The sequence below is a fragment of the Dipodomys spectabilis genome, unplaced genomic scaffold (assembly GCF_019054845.1).
Source record: "Dipodomys spectabilis isolate Male_0828 unplaced genomic scaffold, ASM1905484v1 ptg000494l, whole genome shotgun sequence".
NCBI lineage: Eukaryota > Metazoa > Chordata > Mammalia > Rodentia > Heteromyidae > Dipodomys > Dipodomys spectabilis.
The window spans coordinates 770704-794950 of record NW_024871171.1 but is presented as its reverse complement, the minus strand read 5'-3'; the positions used below and the strand labels follow the sequence as shown (position 1 = coordinate 794950).

Genomic DNA, 24247 nt, shown 5'->3' with positions numbered 1-24247 from the left:
GAGCCCAGAGCAGGCCGCATCCACCCCACCCTGCACATCTTGTTACAGTGCCGGTGTGCAAGGGTCAACGTCTGCTGATTGAATGAATGAATCAGGCTGATTGAATGAATGAGTCAGGCTCGGCTCAGTCCAGGGCCCCCACATAAAGCGCCAAATTTGGGGAAGTTGAGCACTTTTGCCCAGTTTCTGCAAAAAAAAAAAAAAAAAAGGAAGGGAGCAGTGTTGGTGAGTGTGCGAGGCATGTGCACACTGCGTTGGTGAATGAGCGAGGCACACACTGCATTAGTGAGCGTGCGAGGCACAGCGCACACTGTGTTGGTGAGCGTGTGAGGCGTGGTGCACACTGCATTGGTGAGTGTGCGAGGCACGGCACACACTGGGTTGGTGAACGAGGCACACGCACACTGCATTGGTCAGTGAGGTATACACACTGCATTAGTGAACGTGCGAGGCATGTGCACACTGTTGGTGAGCGAGGCACATGCACACTGTTGGTGAGTGTGTGAGGCATGGCGCACCCTGAGTTAGTGAGCATGGGAGGCACACACTACATTGGTGAACGAGGCACACGCACACTGTGTTGGTGAGTGTGTGAGGCACGGCACACACTGCGTTGGTGAGTGTGCGAGGCACAGTGAGGCACTTGCACACTGTTGGTGAGCGTGTGAGGCACAGCACGCACTGTGTTGGTGAGCAAGGCACGTGCACACTGTTGGTGAGCATGTGAGGCACAGCACGCACTGTGTTGGTGAGCGTGCGAGGCACAGCGCACACTGTGTTGGTGAGCGTGTGAGGCACTGTGACATTGCGTTGGTGAGTGTGCAAGGCACGGCGTTGCACTGCATTGGTGAGCATACGAGGCATGGTGAGGCACGGCGCACACTGCATTGGTGAGCGTGCGAGGCACGGTGAGGCACGGCACACACTGCGTTGGTGAGTGTGCGAGGCACGGTGAGGCACGGCGCACACTGCGTTGGTGAGCGTGTGAGTCACGGTGAGGCACGGCGCACACTGTGTTGGTGAGCGTGCGAGGCACGGTGAGGCACGGCGCACACTGCGTTGGTGAGCATACGAGGCATGGTGAGGCACGGCGCACACTGCGTTGGTGAGCGTGCGAGGCATGGTGAGGCACGGCACACACTGCGTTGGTGAGTGTGCGAGGCACGGTGAGGCACGGCGCACACTGCGTTGGTGAGCGTGCGAGGCATGGTGAGGCACGGCACACACTGCGTTGGTGAGTGTGCGAGGCACGGTGAGGCACGGCGCACACTGCGTTGGTGAGCGTGCGAGGCACGGTGCACACTGCGTTGGTGAGCGTGTGAGTCACGGTGAGGCACGGCGCACACTGCGTTGGTGAGCGTGCGAGGCACGGTGAGGCACAGCGCACACTGCGTTGGTGAGCGTGCGAGGCACGGCGCACACTGCGTTGGTGAGCGTGTGAGGCACAGCACACACTGCGTTGGTGAGCGTGCGAGGCACGGCGCACTCTGCGTTGGTGAGCGTGCGAGGCACAGTGAGGCACGGCACACACTGTGTTGGTGAGCGTGCGAGGCACGGTGAGGCACGGCACACACTGCGTTGGTGAGCGTGTGAGGCACGGCACACACTGCGTTGGTGAGCGTGTGAGGCACGGCGCACACTGCGTTGGTGAGCGTGTGAGGCACGGCACACACTGCATTGGTGAGCGTGCGAGGCATGGTGAGGCACGGCACACACTGCGTTGGTGAGCGTGTGAGGCACAGCACACACTGCGTTGGTGAGCGTGCGAGGCACGGTGAGGCACGGCGCACACTGCGTTGGTGAGCGTGCGAGGCATGGTGAGGCACGGCGCACACTGCGTTGGTGAGTGTGCGAGGCATGGTGAGGCACGGCGCACACTGCGTTGGTGAGTGTGCGAGGCACGGCGCACACTGCGTTGGTGAGCGTGCGAGGCACGGTGAGGCACGGCGCACACTGCGTTGGTGAGCATGCGAGGCACGGTGAGGCACGGCACACACTGCGTTGGTGAGCGTGCGAGGCATGGTGAGGCACGGCACACACTGCGTTGGTGAGTGTGCGAGTCACGGTGAGTCACGGCACACACTGCGTTGGTGAGCGTGCGAGGCACGGTGAGGCACGGCACACACTGCGTTGGTGAGCGTGCGAGGCACGGTGAGGCACGGCGCACACTGCGTTGGTGAGCGTGTGAGGCATGGTGAGGCACGGCGCACACTGCGTTGGTGAGCGTGTGAGGCACAGCACACACTGCGTTGGTGAGCGTGCGAGGCACGGTGAGGCACAGCGCACACTGCGTTGGTGAGCGTGTGAGGCACGGCGCACACTGCGTTGGTGAGCGTGCGAGGCACGGTGAGGCACGGCGCACACTGCGTTGGTGAGCGTGCGAGGCACGGTGAGGCACGGCGCACACTGCGTTGGTGAGCGTGCGAGGCACGGTGAGGCACGGCGCACACTGCGTTGGTGAGCGTGCAAGGCACGGTGAGGCACGGCGCACACTGCGTTGGTGAGCGTGCGAGGCACGGTGAGGCACAGCGCACACTGCGTGTGCCGCAGCCACGTCTCCTCGCCGCTCTCACCCCTCCCCCTGACCCGCTCAACTCCAGCTCCACAGGCGCAAAGCATCTCTGTCACGCAAAGGTGCAAAGCGTCTCTGCCACACAAAGGTGCAAAGCGTCTCTGCCACACAAAGGCCGCAAAGCGTCTCTGCCACGCAGAGGCACAAAGCGTCTCTGCCACGAAGAGGCGCAAAGCATCTCTGCCACGCAGAGGCGCAAAGCGTCTCTGCCACGCCCTCCCCGGGTTCCAGCAAACCCACGCTGTCCGAGGGCGTGTTGGTGAGCCTCTCCTAGACCTGCTGATAAAGTCAAGGTGTCCTCCTGGCAAGGGCCACCGATTTTAATTCATACCCAAGGAGACTCGAAAGAGTGAGCAGGAAAGGGCTGTTTCGAATGGAAACGAAGTGTGGTCGCTCAAGCCTGTCGTCCTAGTTAGGAGACAGTGATAGGCCGGTAACGATCAGAGGCTGGCCACGGCCAAAGAAACTCCATCTCAGCCGATAGCTAAATCCAGTAGCCCACGTCTGTGACCTCCAGTGACAACGGTCAGCTGAGGACAGCTGCGTGGCCCAAGTTGGCCCAGGGAGCTCAGGGGTCAGTGGCTCCCATCTGAGGCAGCATTTTGAGCCATTGGTAGATGTCTTCACCCTGGGCCCGGAGGCAGGAGAGCCCGGCCCCCCAGAGCAGCCCGGGGCAGGCTGTGTCCCTTGCTGCATTGTAGAGCAACGCTTACAGCTCCAAGCTCACTTCCCGTTCCGTGGCCAGTCTCCAAGCAATTCGTGTTTCACCAAACTGCTCCTGACAATTCATGCAACTAACAAATTCATTTAAAACTCCTTGAATTTAACATGTTTCACAAATTAGGTTCCATTAGACAGACTTAAATATTGATTATAATCTCCATCATGATTTTCTAACCAAGAAACTAAAAAAAAATTCATAGTGTAATCCATCTTCATAAACTCTGTAAACACCTTCACAAGCAGACAAAAGTCACAGTAAACAAAGAATATAAAACCAATCCACAGACTGCACAAGAAATAGGATATAAATGAGATCTACTCCAATGTCTTAAATTGGTTCATTATCTTCCTTTTTTAAAATGTCTTCTGTGGGTAAATACTTCTCAGCGTGCAGAGAACCAGCTGCTGTGGGTTGAGGTTTGGACAGTGGACACAGCTGTGGTCTATTTTGTGTGCCGGACACAGAAAGCGCAGATGCACTTTGCAAGAGTCCACACGCGCGTGACCCCCGTTGGACAGCCCTTATTCTGCAGCTGCATTCTAAACACATACAAGGGAGTGTTCAATTTATTGGTCGTGGCACACTCATACTTTTGTGTAGAAACCTTGTCTTTTCCTTCCACACGGTGCTTATTTTGAACGCCTTTATCATAGTGGTCGAAAAAGCCTGCATTTTAGTCACTCCTTCTGGAAAGCGCTTCCTCTAACGTTGGGCTAAAATCTTGCGGGTTTCTGTCTGTAGTCAGTGACCTTCCTTTCTCCTTGTCGTGAGTTGAGTTGTGATCAAAGGGTTGTGCCACTAGTGTGTCCAAATTCTAGGCCAGAGCTTAACATGAGGGTTTGACAGGTGTGTTGGCTGAATGAAGAGTGCAATGCACACTTACTGACATCTCACCCCCCTGGCAGGGAAAGTTGGGGCAGATCACAAATGCTGAGGACCTCAGTTTTGTCCTAGTGGAGCTGCAGTACTTGGTGAGTACTTGATTTCTCTAAAGCAAAGTGCCGCTCCTCTGATTGTATACAATGCCCACAGATCCTGGAGGGCGGACAGTTCTAACACCAACCCAGAGACCTGCCTGCGGTGCCTTCCTCTTAAAATAAATACACTAAGCAAGACCCAGAAGCAACTACCTGGTGGCTGGATGAACAGAGCTGTCAAAGTAATGCTTCCTGCCTAGCTCAGGGAAGAGCCTTGAGTCTTGAACCATGATATAGCGGGCTGCTGTCCCTGCAAGATTCAATTCCTCTATGCACACAGACAGAACTGTCCCAACAGAGCAAACCGTGTCTGCCTGTGTTTGGGACAGGGCAGGAGATCACGCACAGAGGTGGAGGGAGGGAGGTGTCAGGTACCTTCTGCATATATTGAAGGTGTGTGGTGTGGTGTTTGGATGCGTGTGCACATAACAAATTGATTGCCACAAGCGGCATGACCATCTCCTCCCAGTTCCTTAGTTGGAAAATAGATTTTAAATGTTTCCCCTCGTGTAAAAAATAAGTATGTAAGGTAATGGATATATTTATTGTCTTGATCTAATCATTCTGCATGTGTATATCAGCCCTGAGTACCTACAATGGTTGTGTATTTATAAATTGCTAAAAGAGTATGTTTCAACTGTTTCCAACCCAGAAAGAGGGTGAGTGTGTGAGATGGATTTGTCCATTAGCTCAGTGATTCGCTGATCTGTTATTAGCTTCATAACTGCACCTTGTACGCATATATCAAAGCATCACCCGCATCGATGTATAGCATGCACAATTTTCATTTGTCAATTAAAAATAAAGGACAAGGAAAAATGAAAACCAGAGCACACTAGCCGTGGGGAGGCAATCGAGTGGCCCTCTGACATGGCACGGGCCGCGGCAGAGACCAGCTGGGAGGTGTGCACTGCAGCCTGCGGCCCGGGGCCTGCTCCGGGGCCCCCAACTCCACGGGGCTTCCTTCCCCGGGACCAGGGCAGCCAGCAGGGGTGTGCTGGGGCCGGCTGAGGGCCTGCCGTGGTCCATGTCTGTTTCAGAGCCATTCCAGCCATTCCGGCTGATGTGTGTGCTGGATTGTGGCCACTACATATACAACACAAACACACACATAGATACATGTGTGTAGGAGAAACACACCTACACACACGTACATAACCACATGTACACATACACACACATCCTATGCTTTAAACCAGTAACTTTCTATGGGAAAGAGAAGAATTTGTAAGTCAGGAAGCCATCCCGGACACCACCGAATAGTGCTCCTGGACTTTGGAGAGCTCTCTCTGTCTCTCTGACTCTGTCTCTCTGTCTGACTGTCTCTGTCTGTCTCTCTGTCTCTCTGACTCTATCTCTCTGTCTCTGTCTCTGTCTCTCTGTCTGTCTCTGTCTCTGTCTCTCTGTCTCTCTGTCTCTGTCTCTGTCTCTCTGTCTGACTGTCTCTGTCTCTGTCTCTCTGTCTCTGTCTCTCTGTCTCTGTCTCTGTCTCTCTGTCTCTGTCTCTGTCTCTCTGTCTCTGTCTCTGTCTCTCTGTCTGACTGTCTCTGTCTCTGTCTCTCTGTCTCTCTGTCTCTGTCTCTCTGTCTGACTGTCTCTGTCTCTGTCTCTCTGTCTCTGTCTCTCTGTCTCTGTCTCTCTGTCTGACTGTCTCTCTGTCTCTCTCTCTGTCTCTCTGTCTGACTGTCTCTGTCTCTGTCTCTCTGTCTCTCTGTCTCTCTCTCTGTCTCTCTGTCTGACTGTCTCTGTCTCTGTCTCTCTGTCTCTCTCTCTGTCTCTCTGTCTGACTGTCTCTGTCTCTATCTCTCTGTCTCTGTCTCTGTCTCTGTCTCTCTGTCTGACTGTCTCTCTGTCTCTCTCTCTGTCTCTCTGTCTGACTGTCTCTCTCTCTGTCTCTCTGTCTCTGTCGCTCTGACTGTCTCTCTGTCTCTCTCTCTGTCTCTCTGTCTGACTGTCTCTGTCTCTGTCTCTCTGTCTCTGTCTCTGTCTCTGTCGCTCTGTCTCTCTCTCTGTCTCTGTCTCTCTCCATAGTCAGAGTCTGTGGCAGAGTTTTACTGCCTCCAGCAGGGCCACTGCTTCCAAGCAGGAAAGCGGGGGGCTGAGGTGGGTGAGAGCAGCGGTCTCCCATCGAGTCTGGGGTTATCACTGGTGTGGGGACAGTGAAGCTTGGAGATGCCACGGGGCCGGGGACCACTGTGTGCCCACGTTCCGTGGTTTCCGGCCTTGGTGTGGATGGACTGTGGCTGGTGAGGAGATCCTGCTCCACAGATTGTCTTTGTGACCAGTTCAAAGATCAAAACCAGCGCGGGACCGTTTTCTTACTGCCATAGCCTTTCCTTGTGTGCTCAGATGAATCAGTACCGTGGGGTTTGTGTTCTGAGCCGAAGGTTGCCAATGGAAGACCGCAGCTGGCCAGTGCACACAGTGTAGCTGGCCAGTGCATACAGTGTAGCTGGCCAGTGCATACAGTGTTTTTGTCCTTAGGGTTTGGATAGTGGCCAACATTTAGAAATCAGAGATTGTCACATGAGAATTCATGCGTGGAATAGGATGTGTCTCTTCTCTGAGAAAGCGGGCTGTCTGGCAGGGCTGAGCTCTTCTCGGGACAAGGCCACAGGAAAGTGAGCAGGCCGTGGCAGGCTCCCGGCTAGAAGCTTCCCGCGAAACTCGGCGACCCACACTGTGGTCATTTGCGATGATGACCCCACATTGCACTAAAGGTTTAGGAAAAGTTTCTAGAAATCCTCATGAAGGGGTAATATTGTGTTTAGAGCTCAGTTTGGGGAAAACATATTGACTATTTGTCACCATGTCTGACAGCTGCAACATAAACAAATTAAAAAACAGACTGCATGTGTGACTCGGGACAAAGAACCCTGTGATGTTGATGGGATTTCCTGAAGCTCGGAGCCTGGGATTCCTGGGGCCCAGTGCAGTGTGTGTGTGTGTCTGTGTGTGTGTGCGTGTGTGTCTGTGTGTGTGTCTGTGTGTGCGTGTGGGTCTGCGTGCGTGCATGCATGCATCAACTGGCCTGAGTTGGGTTTCGGTCGCTTTATACTTTGGAATTACTTTAGATTTCACCAAGGAATGAGGACAGAACAGTTTCCTCCTGCTTCATCTGTGTTGTAGCAAGAGGGACTCCCTTCTTTTCCCAGGCTGGACACTCCACTCCCTGTGGAGACCACATGCTCTCCCACCAGTGGGCGCGTGGGAGAAGCGGCCCAGGGCTCGCTGGCCGACGCGCAGGGCCTCGGGCCGGGCGAGCGGATCCCGGGGACGGGCTGGCGCCTTGTGCCCGCGGTTCAGGATGCCGCACTTCACACTTCAGAGTCACTGGAGGCGGTGCGCCTCATGCTGGGTTTCTGTCATGGATTTAAAGAAGGTCTAAGCTTGGTCCTACCTACGCACTGTGAAATGGTGACCACAGCAATGTCAGTTAGGGGTGGAGCCCACAGGGTGAAGCAGGGGCGATGGGTCCCCCACCCCAGGAGAAATGGGGGAGGGGAGGGAATGGGGGACAGTGGAAACAGGCAGATGTTGGTTTTTATATGTTCAGCTATAAAATGAGCCAGGCCCGGAGACCTGGCATGTCCGTGGTGACATCGGATGACACGCCGTGACCCCGCTCCATCCGCTTGAAATGAGATGTCCCCGAGGTACCGCACCGCCCCAGGGAGGTCCGCTCGCGTTCCCGGGCGGCACTGGCTCCCGGCCACCTCCGGCTTTGTTTCTTCAGCAGAACGGTTGCGCAGAGGAACAATACTCATAACGTAACTAATTACCTAGTGTGCAGACAGTGAGGACCACACTCCTAGTCCCTGGACTCTTTCTTTTGCACATAAGAATTTAGGATGATAAATAGGTAGAAGTACAATGGATGACTGGTGGATAGATTATTGTTATGTGAGGGACAGGTAATAAATAAAATAACAAATGACAGGTAGATGATTGATAGCTAGAGAAATAGAACCTATATATATATACATATATGTAGCTATGTAGATCTAGAGAAAGATAGAAAGGCCAACAAACAGGAGGCCCAAGTGAGGAAAGATTTTTTTTTCCTTTTGTAAAAAGGCTATTGGAAAACATATTTAAAGGAAAGATTTTCTTCTTTTTTGGAACAACTGATGACACCAACTTTCCTTTAAAATGCTTTTTAAAATATTTATTGCCTATAAAAATGACAGTGAGGCGTAAGGACAGAACTTGGAAACCGAACTCTTTGATAACAGAGGCTAATTGCTTTGCCCTAATACACCGTTGCAGACTTGAATTCGACAACGTAGGCTGGCTAAATTTAAAAATCACTCAAGTGACGCCCAGCTCCAAGTTTGGGATATGTGTCCTCCTGAGAAAGTGGGGATGATATTGAGAAAATATTTGCTTTTAATTTAGCATCTCCTTTAATGTTTCCAAGAGCAAAGATTGTGTGCTCCGGGTAGGAATTTAATTATCAGGATGAGTTTGGAGTCTACCAGGCTCCAGTGAAGCTCAAAGTCAGAGCACGCGGGTTTCCAGCAGCCCCCCCTCCCCCCCGCAGGCCCCCTCCACGCTCAGCTCTGAGGTGGTCTGAGACCGGCAGCCCCCCCGCAGGCCCCCTCCACGCTCAGCTCTGAGGTGGTCTGAGACCAGCAGCCCCCCCGCAGACCCCCTCCACGCTCAGCTCTGAGGTGGTCTGAGACCGGCAGCCCCCCCGCAGACCCCCTCCACGCTCAGCTCTGAGGTGGTCTGAGACCAGCAGCCCCCCCTACTCCCTGAGTAGGGGGCGTCTCCTCCCCTGACATCTGCCCCAGAACCTGGGCAAAAGAGAAGAAATGTCTTTAAAAGCCCCACGTGGAGTAAACGGCTAGGCACGGGTGTCTGGTGTGACGCTTGCACGGTCATTTTCTCGTGCACTCGGCTCGTTCTGTTCATTTGCACACGGCACACATCATAACCTGGCTCTTGGAAGCCTTGTCGACGTGCTGGGGTCTGCGGGCAGCCGCTGAGCTCCCACATCTGTCCGTGATAGTGTCTGAGGCTCGGGCCTCCTTCTGGTTGGGGCCTCCTTCTGCTGGGTCCTGCACTGCGCAGCCGGCTCGTCGAAGGGGAGGGGCCGGTTACCACCCTCGCCCTGGGACGGCCCCTCCACGCGCCTCTTCGCGCTCGCCTCTGGGCCACGCACTGCGCACTGCCCAACCTATGACCTCAGAGGCCACAAGCTCAGTGAGGCTCGGACAGTGGCCTGGAAGGGCCAGGATGCGCAGTCTGTCCCGAGGCCTATTTCATTCAAGGGCGTCTCATCAAAGCGTCTGTGTTAATATCAAAGCCGCATGCCAAGTTCGTCTCGCTTGATGGGAATTGGAAGCTCGGTTCCACTTGGTGTCCTTTACAAGGCCTGCAGGCTGACCGCTGAGTGCAGACGCCATCAGAGGGCACGTGCAGGTCCTGCGACTGCGGGCCACTGGTGCCCTGTCCCCAGGGGTCACCGGGAACCCACAGCATTGGCACTGGCCTGGAGTCCAACACCGCAGAAGCCGCAGCCAAGGAAGAGGGGAACGTGGACCCCCTCGGTGTGGGTGCCAGGGCCGCGGGAGGCTGCCCGGCCCAGACAGCGTGTTCCGACTGTGAGAGGCTCCTTCCTGATTGTAAACACCCACCCCGAGCCGCGCCCTTCTCCCCTGTCACTCCCATATGGCTGTGATTCTTACACTTTCCAGAAACTTTTTGAGAAACCTGAAACTTCCCTGGAAAGATGTATCCAGTCATAGCTGTTATTTGGAAGGAGAAAGGCATAGAACAAGGCATATCGTTGAAGGAGGAAGAGGAGGAGGAGGAGGAGAGGAGGACGAAGGGAGTGAGGGAGGAAGGGAGGGAAATCTCAAGCACTTGCACGTGAGTAGAACTATCTGGAGGTGCACACGCATTGGTTACCCATGGCTTCTCGGGGCGGGGTTGGAAGTGGGGGGGCTCCAGGCAGGAGAGGGGGCCCCAGAATCACCGCTCATGTGTCTGTCATTTCAGTCATGAACCAGGATCTGTGTTCTCATTTCTATGCCAAAAATAATTCAAAAAGGAAATCTCCAGTTAGGTATTCAGACCTTGAAAGCCAATATGAAACATTCATAAAAGAAGGCAGAGTTCTGTGGATTACAGGAAATAAATCCTGGAGAGAAGACTCACGCGTGGCGGTGAGGGATGTCTCTCCGGGTCGGGCTGGGTGGTTCCGGGCCGTGCCAGCAGCAGCTGCTCCGGCCGCACGCAGGGCAGACCTGCAGCAGGACGGCCGCACGCAGGGCAGACCTGCAGCAGGACGGCCGCACGCAGGGCAGACCTGCAGCAGGACGGCCCTACGCAGGGCAGACCTGCAGCAGGACGGCCGCACGCAGGGCAGACCTGCAGCAGGACGGCCGCACGCAGGGCAGACCTGCAGCAGGACGGCCGCACGCAGGGCAGACCTGCAGCAGGACGGCCGCAGGCAGGGCAGACCTGCAGCAGGACGGCCGCACGCAGGGCAGACCTGCAGCAGGACGGCCGCAGGCAGGGCAGACCTGCAGCAGGACGACCGCACGCAGGGCAGACCTGCAGCAGGACGGCCGCACGCAGGGCAGACCTGCAGCAGGACGGCCGCACGCAGGGCAGACCTGCAGCAGGACGGCCGCAGGCAGGGCAGACCTGCAGCAGGACGGCCGCACGCAGGGCAGACCTGCAGCAGGACGGCCGCACGCAGGGCAGACCTGCAGCAGGACGGCCCTACGCAGGGCAGACCTGCAGCAGGACGGCCGCGCCGGGTCTTTGTCATCCCTCCCGTAGCCGCGCCGTCGTGCGGACATTTTCCTCGCTGGTTTTGTGAAGAGCCAGGGAACGGATGTGGGGGAGGCTGCGGGAGCCGCGCGGGGACCCGGACGGTCTCTCCATCGCTGGCCCCGGCTCTAAGTCTGGGTCTGCGCTGTGTCTGTTTTCCTTTGGGGCTCAGTCTGTGCCGCGTCTGGGCTTCACGGATGCCTGGCGGCCGGTGCCCGCCGTTGAGCTGTCAGGCAGTATACCCGCTGCTCTGGGAAGCCCGTCCGGCTCTTTTCTCCCCGAGCTCCTGGAAGCATTGGCCGTTCTTCCGTTTCCATGGTTTGTCGGTTGTGAAGGGTCACAGCCGGGGACTCGCGGGGTCCAGCCGTTCCAGGCTGGCTTTTCCCACTTCCCAGTAGGGCTAAGGCTGTCCCCCCGTGTGGGGGGGTGGCCGGGCGTGGCACAGGTGTTTAACCACGTGGCATGGCTGGGCGATGGATCAGTTATTCCTTCCACTGTGCACACGCGTGTCTGCTCCTGCGGGAAAGTGCAGAGGAGCGGAACTCCTTGGCTGAATGAAAAGAGCGCGTTTCCTGTGGTGGGGACCTGTCCGGCCGTCCTAGGAAGAGGCTGCCCGGGCTGCGTTCCGGCCACCAGCAGCCGGCAGCGGGCAGGGTGGGGGAGCGCTGGGAGTGGAGGGGAAGTTCCCTTCTCTCCCGCTCGAGTCAGTGTGGAAGGAGGGTGGCAGGTGGCTGGTCCCATGGGGGGACTCGGGGCCGTGCCGGGCTTCGCCCCCACTCCCACCCCACTCGGCCCCCTCCTCTCTGCCTTAGCAGACAACCCTCCCGCTCGGGAGCTGAGTGTCTGGTCTGTGAGGAGCCGGGCGGGCGGGAGGAGTCGGCCAGCAGCTGTCCACCGCCCACCTGAGAAGCTGAGGCGGAGGCCAGGCCCTTCAGACGCTCGGGGGCTCGGTCTCTGTCGGAGGCTCCTCATTTCTGCCAGCGTTTCTGTGCGGGGGGAATCGGGATCAGCCCTGGGGTGGGCTAGCCCCCAGGCTCAGTCCCAGGAAGAGGCTGCCGTCACCTCGAGCCTGGGAGGTCTGTGTGTCACCACCCCAGACAGCAGGAGGTCGGAGCCTTGTGTCTCGGGGGCCCTGCTCTCCCCAGAGGCTCGGGGCGGGGCGGGCCTGGCCCCGCTGGCGGTGCCCGTGGAGCCCTCCGTGCCACACCTGTGTGTAAGGGGCGCCCTCCGTGCATCCTCCTCAGGATTCCAGTCCCCGGCAGGTCTTGCTGCCGCTCCGTCCCCTGCTTCTCCACGACGCTGCAGGACCCGGATGATGCCACAGCCAGGCCCTGGGAGCCAGGGTTGAGGCGGGAAGATGCCCGCTCCAGCCGGCCCCACGGTCCTGACCCTCATTCCACCTGTTCCACGGGACCCGAGGCCCTGTGGCTCCCGCCCACCGCGTGAGCCACCCTGAAACCCTTGTTTCATGTTTGGAAGGCCTTCCCTGTGTCCTGAGTGACAAAACACCCAGGTACCCAGGAGCTGCAGAGCCACACACAGCTCTGCCCCGGGAGAGGGGCGTGGGTGGAGCGCCACGCCCCTCGGGTGCGGCGGTGGTGGGCCGTGAGCGGCAGGCGGCACGGAGCCCCCGTGGGAGCCGCAAGCTGGTCAGCGCAGCACGGGGCACCTGGGGCCTCTCTGGACCTCAGCCAGGCAGCTTCCCCGGCCCTGAAGGGCAGAGGCCAGGATGACATGGGATGGCTGGCGTGTGTGTGATCATCATCTGCCACCAAGCTGCACCTGACACCAGTTGGTGAGCAGTAGTAAGGGTCCTTCTCGCTGTCTCCCCGCATGCCCTGGGACAGACTCCATCTTCCCACATCACCGCTCCTACAGAGCTTGCAAGAACCCCAACAGGAAATGAACATGAGCGGCCAAAGGTAGCAAGCAAGCATCAGCTTGTCTATGTGCACCCACCCTTCCGTGTCAAGAACACAGTTGACCCAAAGGGAATAAACAAGAAGATGCACATGTTTAGTCGTTTCCAGAAGTCGCCTGGCATTTTGTTTTCCAAGACCATGAGAAGTAGAGGTGTGTGGACGGCTGGAAGTTCCCGTGCTCTACAGCAGAGCTGATGGCTCTACAGTAATGTGTTCTATATTTTATGAAGAACTACGAGAGAGGAGTTCAAAGATTTTTAATACTTCCAAAAAAAGACAAATGCTTAAGGGAGACAGAAATGCTAATTGCCCTGATTTTTATCATGACACAGCGTACAAAGTTATCGAATTATCACACCCTACCCCATAAATACGTACGATTATTAGATGTCAATTAAAGTGCAATTCCTTTACAGTAGTCCTTCGGCTAATAAATGCTATTCATCTTCAAAGAGAAAAAATGTCATCCAGGGAGAAGTTCAGCAAAGGAGGGGAGGAACAAGACTCCCCAGCTGCACGTGGAAGAAAAATTGGGCCATTTAGAGATTTTTCTGAGGTCTCCAGTGTCCCGCTTTGATATCTCTTGTGGAGCAGTGTGTGTGTGTGTGTGTGTGTGTGTGTGTGTGTGTGTGTGTGTGTGTGTGTGTGCGCGCACACACATGTGCACACGTGTGTACTGTGCAGGTGATCAATGTTTGTGCTGCAGCCCCAGGGCGGGGAGTGGGTCTCTGTACATCAGAGGAGTCTTGGTGGGCTTGCTGGCTGCCTTGTACAGACAGAGCCGTGTCCCCTCCCCCGGGGGCGGTGGCAGTAGGGGTGAGAGCGCAGGACACAGATCGGAGCTTTCTGACCTGGGCCAGGGATGCCTGAGCTACCTCGCCTCCTCTCCCGTACCTCAGCCGCCCCAGGCAGGTCTTCTTCGTGCGCACTCCATCTGCCCAGCAAGATGTGGAACGTCATCTGGGACCGCAAGGTGGGAAAAGCGTGTTCAGAGTCCCTCGGGTCGCGGGGACACAGTCCGCCGCTGCGTCCTGTGGTTGCTGTGTGTCTTTGTCAGCCACGTTTGGGAAGCCTGCCCGGCACGGTGGCTGTCCACCACGGCAAGCTTTGCGGGGTCTTTCAGTAACGTCTGGAGGCAGGTTTGATGGCCAGGACTGGTGTATCGCTGCTGGCATCTAGTGGGGTGAACAGACCAGAACCTGCATTGCCCAGGCCAGCACCCTACACACGCAATTCCCCCCAGCACAGTGAGGGCTGGACCAGCGCCGGGCCTACGGCAGGAGCTGCTGGGGTAGGTTGTTATTAAAGGTCTCTCACAGCAGAGCACTGGTTGTTAGTAACATCAGCGGGAAGACAAGTAGAAGGCCTGCTGTGGACCAGGGGTATTCTGAAGGAAGATGTCCATCTGGCGGAGGAGAGGCCACAGATACCAGGACACCCTTGAAGCAGGCCACCACGGGAGGCCCGCTCCCTCCAGAGCAGAAATGGCTGCCAGCCTCATCCAAGATGGACGGCGCCCAGCCCCGGGAAGCAGTGGACGCAGACAGCCCCCAGCCACAGCTTCTGGGGGCCCCTCCCGGAAGCTGAGCCATGCCGCTCTCAGGCCGGCTCTCAATGGACCCAAATTATTTGCAGCAAAGACGACTTGTCCCTTGGGTACCCTGTCTTACTCTGGGCCACTCAGCTGAGCTGCCAGCAAGGGCTGGATTTTCATCTCTGTCTACACGCCCTGCCATCTGGCCTCTTTCCCCCTCTCAGGACATCCTCCTAATGCACCTGCTTGCTTAGCTTCCCAGGGCACTCGGCTGTCTGACTCACGGGCCACAGGAGCTCGGGAGAAGAGCAGCCCAAGCCAGTTCCAGCTGTGACTCAAGCCGTCAGCAAAGCTCAGGTCCCCGCTGCCCTCATCTGCATTGTGGGCACCATCATGGCCTCTACCTCGGTGTAGACAGCAAGCAAGTCAAAGTACCCTCACAAGGCACTCTGTAGCAACAGATACTGCGATTCTTGCTCGTGCTGTAGTTTAGGCCCCGGGGACCAGTACCAAAAGGTGCCACCAGCCTGTGACTTCCGTGCTGGGGTTCTCCTGGCATGTGACAGTCACCGAGCCTGCAGGAGAAAACGACGTCCCAATAGCCTTAAACACATGGTGAAGAAGGAGAGAGAAAAGGGTGGGAAGAACGTCAGTAATATTGCTCACAAGCGTTGTTGTTATTCAGATAAGATTTAAATTCACCCAGCATTGGAACAAAAAAGAAGGAAAGGACATTAAATTCACATAAGTGCCAGATTACGCACACTGGAGCCAGAAATACTAACTCCGTCTTCCTAACAGAAGAGTGCGGCCGGCTGGAATGGGTCGTGGAAGAGGCTGGAGAGTCTCGATAGATCATCCCTCCGAGCCGTCAGCGGTAAAGTGGCAGTTACTAAATTATTTGACATGTCCCGTTAGTCATCTTTAATGAGCAGCAGCGAACAGGGCTGCAGGCTCACTCTCCCGAAGGGCCTGGTGTGAGGTTGTGGCGGGAGGGTGGGGTCTGTGGCCCGGGAAAGAGGCTCTGCCCTGAGCTCCCACAGGACACACCCCGACCCGGCTCTCCTGCCCAGGCTGGAGGCCCCACTCTGGGGAATCTGGGCTTGTTTCCCCAGTGTGCAATCGAGACCGCCACTCAGGGTTCCCCAGGGCTCCACGGGGCTCCACGGGGCTCTGCGGGGCTGCTGAGTTAGTTTGGTGGCCCAAGGAGCCCTCGACTATGAGAGAGCAGGCGCACAGGGGCGGCAGCCAAGGAGAGGAACGACCCCCCCCCTGCCGCAGAGACAGTCCGTGAGTCCGACAACCTCAGACAGCAGATGCAGAGTCTCTCCCGGGTCTGGAGACGCCCCATCTGCGTGGCCCCGATGAAGGCTGCCGCTGGCCTTGTCCAGCGCCAGAGTCTGCGCGTGGCACTCGTGGGCTGGAGCTGCGTCCGTCCAGTCTTTGGATTCCCTTCCCCTCTCCACCTGCACTGTATCGGCGGCCAGAGAGCTCCACGGCCCACATGCAGAACGGGTTCAAACTCCTCTTCTTGTAAAGCGTGGTTTAGCCTGTTCTCTGCAAAGGAAGCTTAGGAGACATTTGTTATTCTCCTCCCCCTCCCTCCAGCCCTCCTCGAGCCCTTCTTCTGCTTCTTCCCACCCTCCCTCTCTCCTTCCCTCCCCTCCCTCCTTGCCTGCTCCCTCCCTCCACCCTTCTCATTCAAGAAGCCAGCTCCTTTGTGACAACCCCATCTGAGTCAGAAACGGAAGGCCTGAAAGAGAAACAGCCTTCAAGTAGAGTCCTTGGGCCTGAAGCAAAACAAGCCATGGCCAGGCCACAGATTACTCTAAAGCAGCCAAGTTTGTTCCATTCTGCTTCGCAATCAGACTTAAGTACCTTAGCTCTTGGCAGATATGGAGGACAACGAACTCTTCCAACTCCTAAGTGGAGCCAGGTACACATTTCTATTCTGAGCTATCGATCTGCCCCGCCCCTGCCCAGTCTCACAATAGCACCTCTTGTGAGGTTGGTGTCTGTGAAGCCAGAGGCCAGAGAAAAGCTCCTGCGTCGTCGGACATGCCTTTATATTTGCACAACCTGCAATCTCTGCTCTGCTTTTCTTCACGCCCCTGTAAGTGCTGAAGGGAGGCTTTTGTCCTCAGAATAGACAGAAACCAGGAAAGCCCTCTGGCCCAGCCTGGGGAGGGGAGCCGGGGGGTGCCCACCTCGGCCCTCTCTCTGCCTCTCTTGGGAGATGGGATTGATGTCGCTGGGCCTCTCGTTCGTCACCTGTGCAGTGCGGGGCGGAGGGGGGGGGTAGCAGTGTCTGCGCCCTCTGGGGCTAGGGTAGTGGGCACGGAAGCAGGATTCCTGGACCATGCCTGGCAGCCCCGTTGTGTGCCCAGGGCTCAGCACATGGGTCCTTTGTGGTCCCCCATCCCAGTCCACACCTGCCCAGCAAAGCCCAGCTCAGGGCCACGCTGGGCCCCAGGGTGCAGCTCTGAGAGGTGGTTTGAGGGAGAGAACGCATCTACCCCAGCCCACGGTGGATCTGATCTTCAAGGGTCTGAACAGGGTTTCCTGAGCTGTGCCTCAGTATGGATAGGACGGTGCTCTTCTGGCCCCGGCTCTGCCCCCGGCCCTGCCCCGGCCCTTCCCTGGCTCTGCCCGGGCTCTGCCCCGGCCCTCCCTGGCCCTGCCCCGGCCCTGCCCCGGCTCTGCCCCAGCTCTGCCCCGGCTCTACCTCCTCCCATCCGAGGACTTCCCTGTACCTTTAGGACAGCAGTGCAGCATGTATCCAGTGGCCTGATGCCTACTTCCTTCTCCTGTGGTCACCCAAACTCCCGCTGTCCCCCTCTCCTGAGGGCAGCTGGATGATAGCCAGGACCAACCCAGAGAACCTAGGACAGGCTTCTTTTCTTAAGACACTTCATGATTCACAGTATAGCTATTAAATGTCCCCCCCCCCCCCCACACACACACAGGAGATGAAGGATGGCTCTGTCAGCCACTCACTTGTCATTACAGCTGGGAATAAAAGACCCTCAGTGACCTCCCCCTGCCGTGTCCCGGGCTCTGCTCAGCAGCAAACACACGCACATGCACATCTACTCTACCCAGGGATTTCCCCCTCAGCGCAGCCCCAGGCTGCTGGGGTCCCTGGGCTGTGGAAGGAGGTGAGAACTCACCCTGCCCCTGCCCCCTCCGGCCCCTCAACAGGTTTCTGACCGGTGCGACTATGTCTTTGTCAATGGGAAAGAGATGAAAGGCAAGGTGAATGCGGCGGTGGAGTTCACCTACCAGCACCTGCGCAGCACCCTGGAGATGACCGTGTGGGTCCCCCGGCTCCCGCTGCAGATCGAGGTGTCGGACGCGGAGCTCAACCAGATCAAGGGCTGGAGAGTCCCCATCTTCTCCAGCAAAAGGTGTGTGTGTGGAGGCCCATGCCCGGTGTGCACACACCTGGGCAGGAAATGAGACCCTGTTTCAAAATAACCAGTGCAAACCAAATCTGGAGGTACAGCTCAGCGGTGGAGCACCTGCCCAGCATGCTCTAGGACCTGTTTGAACCCCAGTACCACCGACCCAGTCCTGAGTGTCCATCCGATCACGCATTTTAAATCAGGGTACATTAATTGTATAAAGTGAGGGGTTTCGTTGTGATATTGCTATGTGTGTATACAATACACGTGGATCAGATTCACAGACCCAGCCCCCTCTCCTCTCCATTTTATATTCATGTCCTTATTCCAGTTTTGATGGCTTTAGGTCTCGATCCTATGAGAGGGGGAAAAAGACACTCAGGGCTTTTTTCTGTGGGACTCGTTCATGTCCCGTAACATGATCATCTCCAGTTCCACCCATTTGCCAGCCAATACATCACTGCATGCTTCTTTGTGGCATGGTCAGGCTCCCTCGTGTGTGTCTACCACATGTCCTTTACACACCCATCTGACGGTGTGCACCCTGGCGGGCTGCCTAGCTCGGCCACTTCAACTACCGCCGCAGCAGACAGGACCATGTGGAGATGCCCACAGTGGGCTGCTTGCGCTGTTCCAGGCGTACACACAGGGGATCTGTTCAACTGCAGCGATTCCTTGACAGGCCAGCTCGGGACAGCGAGGAAGAGGAGGAGGAGGACAGGAAGGGCCGCGGTTGCACCCTGCAGTACCAGCACGCCATGGTGCGGGTCCTGACGCAGTTTGTGGCTGAGGCGCCTGACCCCGGGGGTCACCTGGCCTACCTCCTGGGCTCGGACTGGCACATGGACATCACCGAGCTTGTCGGTGACTTCATGCAGGTGGAGGACCCCAGGATCGCCAAGCTTCAAGGACAGATCCTGATTGGGCAGGAGCTGGGTATGACTACCATTCAGGTGAGACATCTCTGCTGGCCGGCTGGCCTCTTCCCTGCCCCGCCCATGCTGCTCTGCATGGCTGCTTTGAGCAGATCCTGATCGGAGGTAATGGTGATGACATCATAACTGGTGTTAGGATGACATCCTCCCAAGAGCCACCAAAATCTTACAAAGCAGAAAATGGAGGGGGGAACCTGTTTTATCCAGGTGAGCAGAGATGGAGAAGCAAGGTCCTTGCTCTGGGGCTAGACTGGACCCGCCCACGTTCCAGGTCACTCCAGCCGTACAGAGGAGAAGTGAGACTTGGGACGTCAGCACCAGGGGTAGAGGCTCAGCCCCCACATTGGCAGGGGGTGGGAGGGGAGGGACACACGGGACAGCCTCACACCTCGGTTCCCCGAGTATGGCAGGAGACGAGGTTAGACGGGACCTGGACCGGCAGGCTCCACCGTTTTGTTACACATCCGTCTCCATGCAGGAGGCAGAGAGGGAAGAACACACAGTTAGCGTGTCAAACCCAGTGTTCCTTGGTTGTAGGAAGGCTTTCCAGAAATAAATCAATCAAGGACAATGGAACAGATGTGGGGCACGATGGCAGGAGAGATCACGGTGTGCTCGTTGGCACTGCCAGGGGGCAGAAGTACCGCTTCCCCTACCAGGCGCGGCCGCTGGTCTGTGGGGAGGGAGGGCCCACCAGCTGCCCTGCACACCCTGGGCTGCGGTGCAGAAGTTTCCACGCTCCAGACCGATGCGTGAGAGGGAGGGGTTCCCGGGGAAGACCCTTCCCACCACCCTGGCTCCCCGTCGGCCCGTCCGCTCCCCGCTCAGAGCATCCTGGGGGCCCCTGGCTGAGCAGCCGGTCCCCCTGATGTTGGCCCTGCCCTGCAGATCCTGTCCCCGCTGTCTGATGCCATCTTGGCGGAGAAGACCATCACCGTGCTGGAGGAGAAGGTGACCATCACAGACCTCGGGGTCCAGCTGGTCACCGGACTCTCGCTGTCCCTGCAGCTCAGCCCAGGGAGCAACAGGGCCATCTTTGCCACTGCAGTGGCTCAGGAACTTCTGCAGAGGCCCAAACAGGTAAGGAGCCAGGACGGAGTCGCCCCCGGGCAGGTCCTCCACCATACACGGGAGGTAGCCACACACCCGAGACCTGGGCACAGATCTGAGCGGGCGGCTGGGCCATGGGTCACCAGCCCTGCACAAGGAGGAAGCCTGTCCTCCGGGGAGCGTGGAAGGCCCCCGCCCATCGGGCAGCTGTCCCTGGCCGCCTGGCCGGCAGTCCGGAACATTTCTCCCCCCACTCTCCCTCCGCCGGCGGGGTTGCCGCACGCAGTGGGCCCTGGCCAGTGAGACCTGGACCGTTCCAGCCGGAAGGAGCTGGACTGGGCCGGCCGTGGGTTCGGTGTCAGCTGACCGCTGGCCCCCGTGCTGTGGCCTTTGTTGTGTAGTGTGTCACACTAGAAATCATCCGAGGGTAGATGGTTGCCTCCATCCACAGATGCAAATTCTTGGCAAAGTCCAGCCTTCTCTTTGTCAAGTCAGATGGCTGCCAGGATGGCAGCAAAGAACTAATAGAGGCCGTTCCTGTCTCCTCGCGGTGATGCCGCCAGGTGGCCTCCAGCTGGGAGCCAGGGCAGTGGCGGGCAGTGGGAACGGGGTGTGTGCCAAGCCAGTTCTGACACACAGAGGCCGGCTGCGTGCCCCCGGTCCCCGCTGCGGCCTGGCTCTGACATTCCAGCTTGGAGAAACCTCTTGTGTGCGTGAGCTTCCTGCCGAGGCTTCACAGCACCTGGTGGAACCTGGTAATCCATGCCGGGTCCTGGGGCTTCTGCATCTTGGCCGTGTTTTCCACACAGCAGCTAATTCAAGCCAAGGCCTAACAAGATAAGGAGTCATGTATGGGCTGAGCCGGAGAAAGGAGCCGAGCTCACGCAGAGCGAGAGAGGGGCAGGGGAGGGAGGGGGCGGACATGGAGCCTGACCCAAGCCAGCTTCATTAGCGCTAGGGGAGTCTCTGACCCCCGCTTACCGGCCCAGGGCAGCCCCTGTCAGGCCACACCTTCTCCTCTGTGACGTCATTTGGCCCGTGTTTGTCTTCCTGTGGATAAATGCGGCACCCAGATATTTGGCTTTTCAAGAGAGGCATCACTGCCCAACGAAGTGAGTTCTAGGGCCTGACGCATCCGTCTGTCTTTCTTCTTTCAAACAAGCAAGGGAGGGAGAGGGAAGACACTGACCAGCGGCTGCATTCTGCTTGGTGACACCTGTCGGGCAGCAGCTCATCTCTCTGTGCTGAGGGCTGACAGGCAGGGGAAGGGCCGGTCATTCCTCCACCTAGTTTGGGCGGTGTGCGCTGTCCAAGGTGCTGAATCCGCTGTGGCCTCAAGGTTCATCTCGCACCGGGGTTCTCTCCCGTGACCTGCCCGCTCAACCTGCTCATAAAAGGTGTTGGTGGGAAGCACTGAAGGGAGAGATGGAGATGAACAGAGGCCTTGGCCTGCTATTTTTTTGGGCATCTCCCACTTTCCTCCCAGTCCTGGGGGCGTGGGGGGGGGGGCGCAGGAAGAAGTGGAGGCAGTCTCCAGCCAGGGCTCCTTTGCTCCGGAACTCCAGGCCCGTGGCTTTGTCTCCAGGTAAGTATACATCTATTCCAGTGGAAGCAGAGACGGGAGGGCCTGTAAGACCAACAGCGCCTCCGGGGTCCCTGTCCACACTAGAGCCTGGAATCTGTGTCGTGTGCAAAAAGACCAGACTCTGTGCTCAGACAAGCTAAAGGCAGCCTGCTGGGGCCTGCTGGGGCCTTTCCATTTACACACGTGACCCTCCTCCACCACACCCTCCACGCCCTCCTGCAGGTCCTGAGCGGTCCACCAGGCCTCTGCCTTCCAACCCCCAGGAAAATACAGCAGATTCTACTGTGGCCTTTTTCATCCTGGCCCTGCTTTGCTGCCTGTATTGTTGTCCTGTTTTGTTCTGGTTGTGCATGTGTATAGACATTAATCTTCTTCCCTCGGTCCTTCCCGTTCCCACACTGACCCTGCCCTGCTGCTCCGGTGTCTGCTGTGCCACCCATCTTCACCACCTTCCTTTCCTCTACAGGAAGTGGCCATCAGCTGCTGGGTACAGTTCAGCGACGCATCCGTCACCCCCTTGGACATCTATGATGTGAGGGACTTCTCCCTGCTGGCCACATCGCTGGATGAGAAGGTGGTCTCCATCCACCAGGACCCCGAGCACAAGTGGCCGGTCATCACCGCGGAGGCCGAAGGCCAGGGCGCTCTGGTCAAGGTGGAAATGGTGATCAGCGAATCGTGCCAGAAGTCCAAGCGCAAGAGCGTGCTGGCCGTGGGGACGGCCAGCCTCAGAGTCCGACTCAGCCGGAACGATGCCAGCCCCAACGCCAGCGACGGCGGGCAGCCCGGGGCGGGGGTCCGCCTGGAGCACAGCGTCAGCGACCGGAGGCCCCGAAGGCCCCTGCAGGACTGGGACCAGGAAGGGCCGCAGCACGGCAGCCCCTCCTTGGGGCTCCTGGAGGGGCCCGCGCGGGGCGGCACCACCGAGCGGCCGGCCTTCCAGAGCAGGGATGGCCAGGCCAGCCTGCTGGAGGACGACAGCCACTGGCAGATGGCCACCACGGACCTGGCCAGCTTCCCCAGTCAGGCCGACCTCCCCAGGAGCCCCTCAGAGATGGAGGAGGGAGACCCAGCCCCGGGCCGCGGCCTGGGCGACCTGGAGGTGGGCATGTACGCGCTGCTGGGCGTCTTCTGCCTGGCCATCCTGGTGTTCCTCATCAACTGCACCACCTTCGCGCTCAAGTACAGGCACAAGCAGGTGCCCTTCGAGGGGCCGGAGGGGCTGAGCCATGCCCACGACTGGGTGGGGCTGAGCAATCGGACAGAGCTCCTGGAGCACCCCGTGGACTTGGCCTCCGCCCCAAGGGAGCAGACCACCGCTGTGGATGGAGGCCTGGATGTGGAGGAAAGCAAATACTTGCTGAGCTCTGGCTCCCCGAGCAGCAGCGGCAAGGAGCAGCTGCTGAGGCCGGCGGGAGCCGAGCCCTCCCGCCGGGAGGAGCCGCCCAGCGAGCCGCCTGCCTCCCCTACCTCCAAAAGGAAAAGAGTGACTTTCACCACCTTCTCAGCCATCTCCTCGGACGCCGGGGGCCCCGCGGGAAGCACGGGGCTGATGAGCAGCGCGGGGCTGATGAGCAGCGCGGGTGATGTCCAGTGGGTCTGCCCCGACCTAGGGCGCGGGGAGCACACACCGCCACACGGCTCCCGGGAAAGGCTCCGGGAGCACGTGTGAGCCGGGCCACGCACACACCTCCTCTCACCATTCGGCCTTCAATCCGGCACGGGTGGCCGCCGAGCACCCCGGGCGTGAGGGGTCACAGGACAGGACGGTGACCCCGGCAGTACGGCCCCCTCCGCAGCCAGGGGCCCCAGGCCCGCATTGCCCAGAGCTCAGAGGTGTATTGTGCATGACAGGGTTCCTCATCTTGGTACACAGATGGCTTCCAAATCACTGAGCGGTGAGAGTCTTCTCTTGAATCACAGCAACTCAGGTTTGCTATTCGCCACGTGACTTCCGTCCTGGATTTAGCAGACCAAGGAGAAGCAGCGGAGCTGGAGGCCGAGAGGTGCTGGGTTCAGAGCAGCGTCTCCCGTGAGCAGAGCCCGCCGCAGCCGGCCCTTGCAGGGGGGTCCCGGGCTGCCGTCCTGGGCACCGGTCCCACTGTCGGCCCCACAAGGGTCAGCAGGGTGCAAAGTCAAAGTGACCGGGGTCAGTCACCACCCCTCAGAAACGAAGCCTGTGAAGACCCGTAGAGCAGCCGCCAGAGGCCTCCCCTCCTCTTGGACTCACTCCATCGCAAAGAAGGCTGGGCTGGCTATTTGCCCACCGGGCGGGACCCTCAGTTGAGGAGAGGGCCCGCCAGAAGCCTTGCGCTCATCTTTCCCTCTGTATTGTTTAGCTTCACATCGTTTTCTTTCTCTCTGCTCTGCTGCTCTCTTTCCCACCCTCTCTCTCCTCTTTGTGTCTCTTTCTTTAGTTCTCTGAACCTACCTGCTTCTCCTCTGTCACGGTCTGCTTCCTTCTCCTGGTCTTCTCCTTCCTCTCCTCTTCCCTTTGCTCACCTTCCTCCTCCTCTTCTCTTCCACGTCACTGCGCTTCCTTGAGAGGCAGCAGCCTCCCCTTTCACCCCGGGTTCTTCCCGCCTGACCCTCTCTGGCTGTGTTGCTGCCTGTGTGCTCTGAGCCCCAGCCGCCCACGGCCAGCGGGTCGCCTGTTCCTCCTCTCCGCAAGATGATTTATCTTTGAGTTGGGTGACCAAGCTGTCACCCCTTTGCCATGATGATCCTTCGCCCCCAGTTGCCTCTGAACACATCTCCT

The 24247-nt window shown here is 58.1% G+C and overlaps 1 protein-coding gene across 1 annotated transcript in view; it reads left to right on the top strand.

The window, feature by feature from the left end:
• Positions 1-23202, top strand: part of Tmem132d (transmembrane protein 132D) — a 223887-nt gene extending 200685 nt beyond the window's left edge. The window contains exons 6-9 of the mRNA XM_042669331.1: positions 17717-17922; positions 18602-18872; positions 19743-19934; positions 21956-23202. Of these exons, the coding sequence (XP_042525265.1) occupies positions 17717-17922; positions 18602-18872; positions 19743-19934; positions 21956-23161 (1875 nt within the window). The 3' untranslated portion in view covers positions 23162-23202. The remainder of the gene's footprint in view (positions 1-17716; positions 17923-18601; positions 18873-19742; positions 19935-21955) is intronic.
• Positions 23203-24247: the final 1045 nt, after the last annotated feature.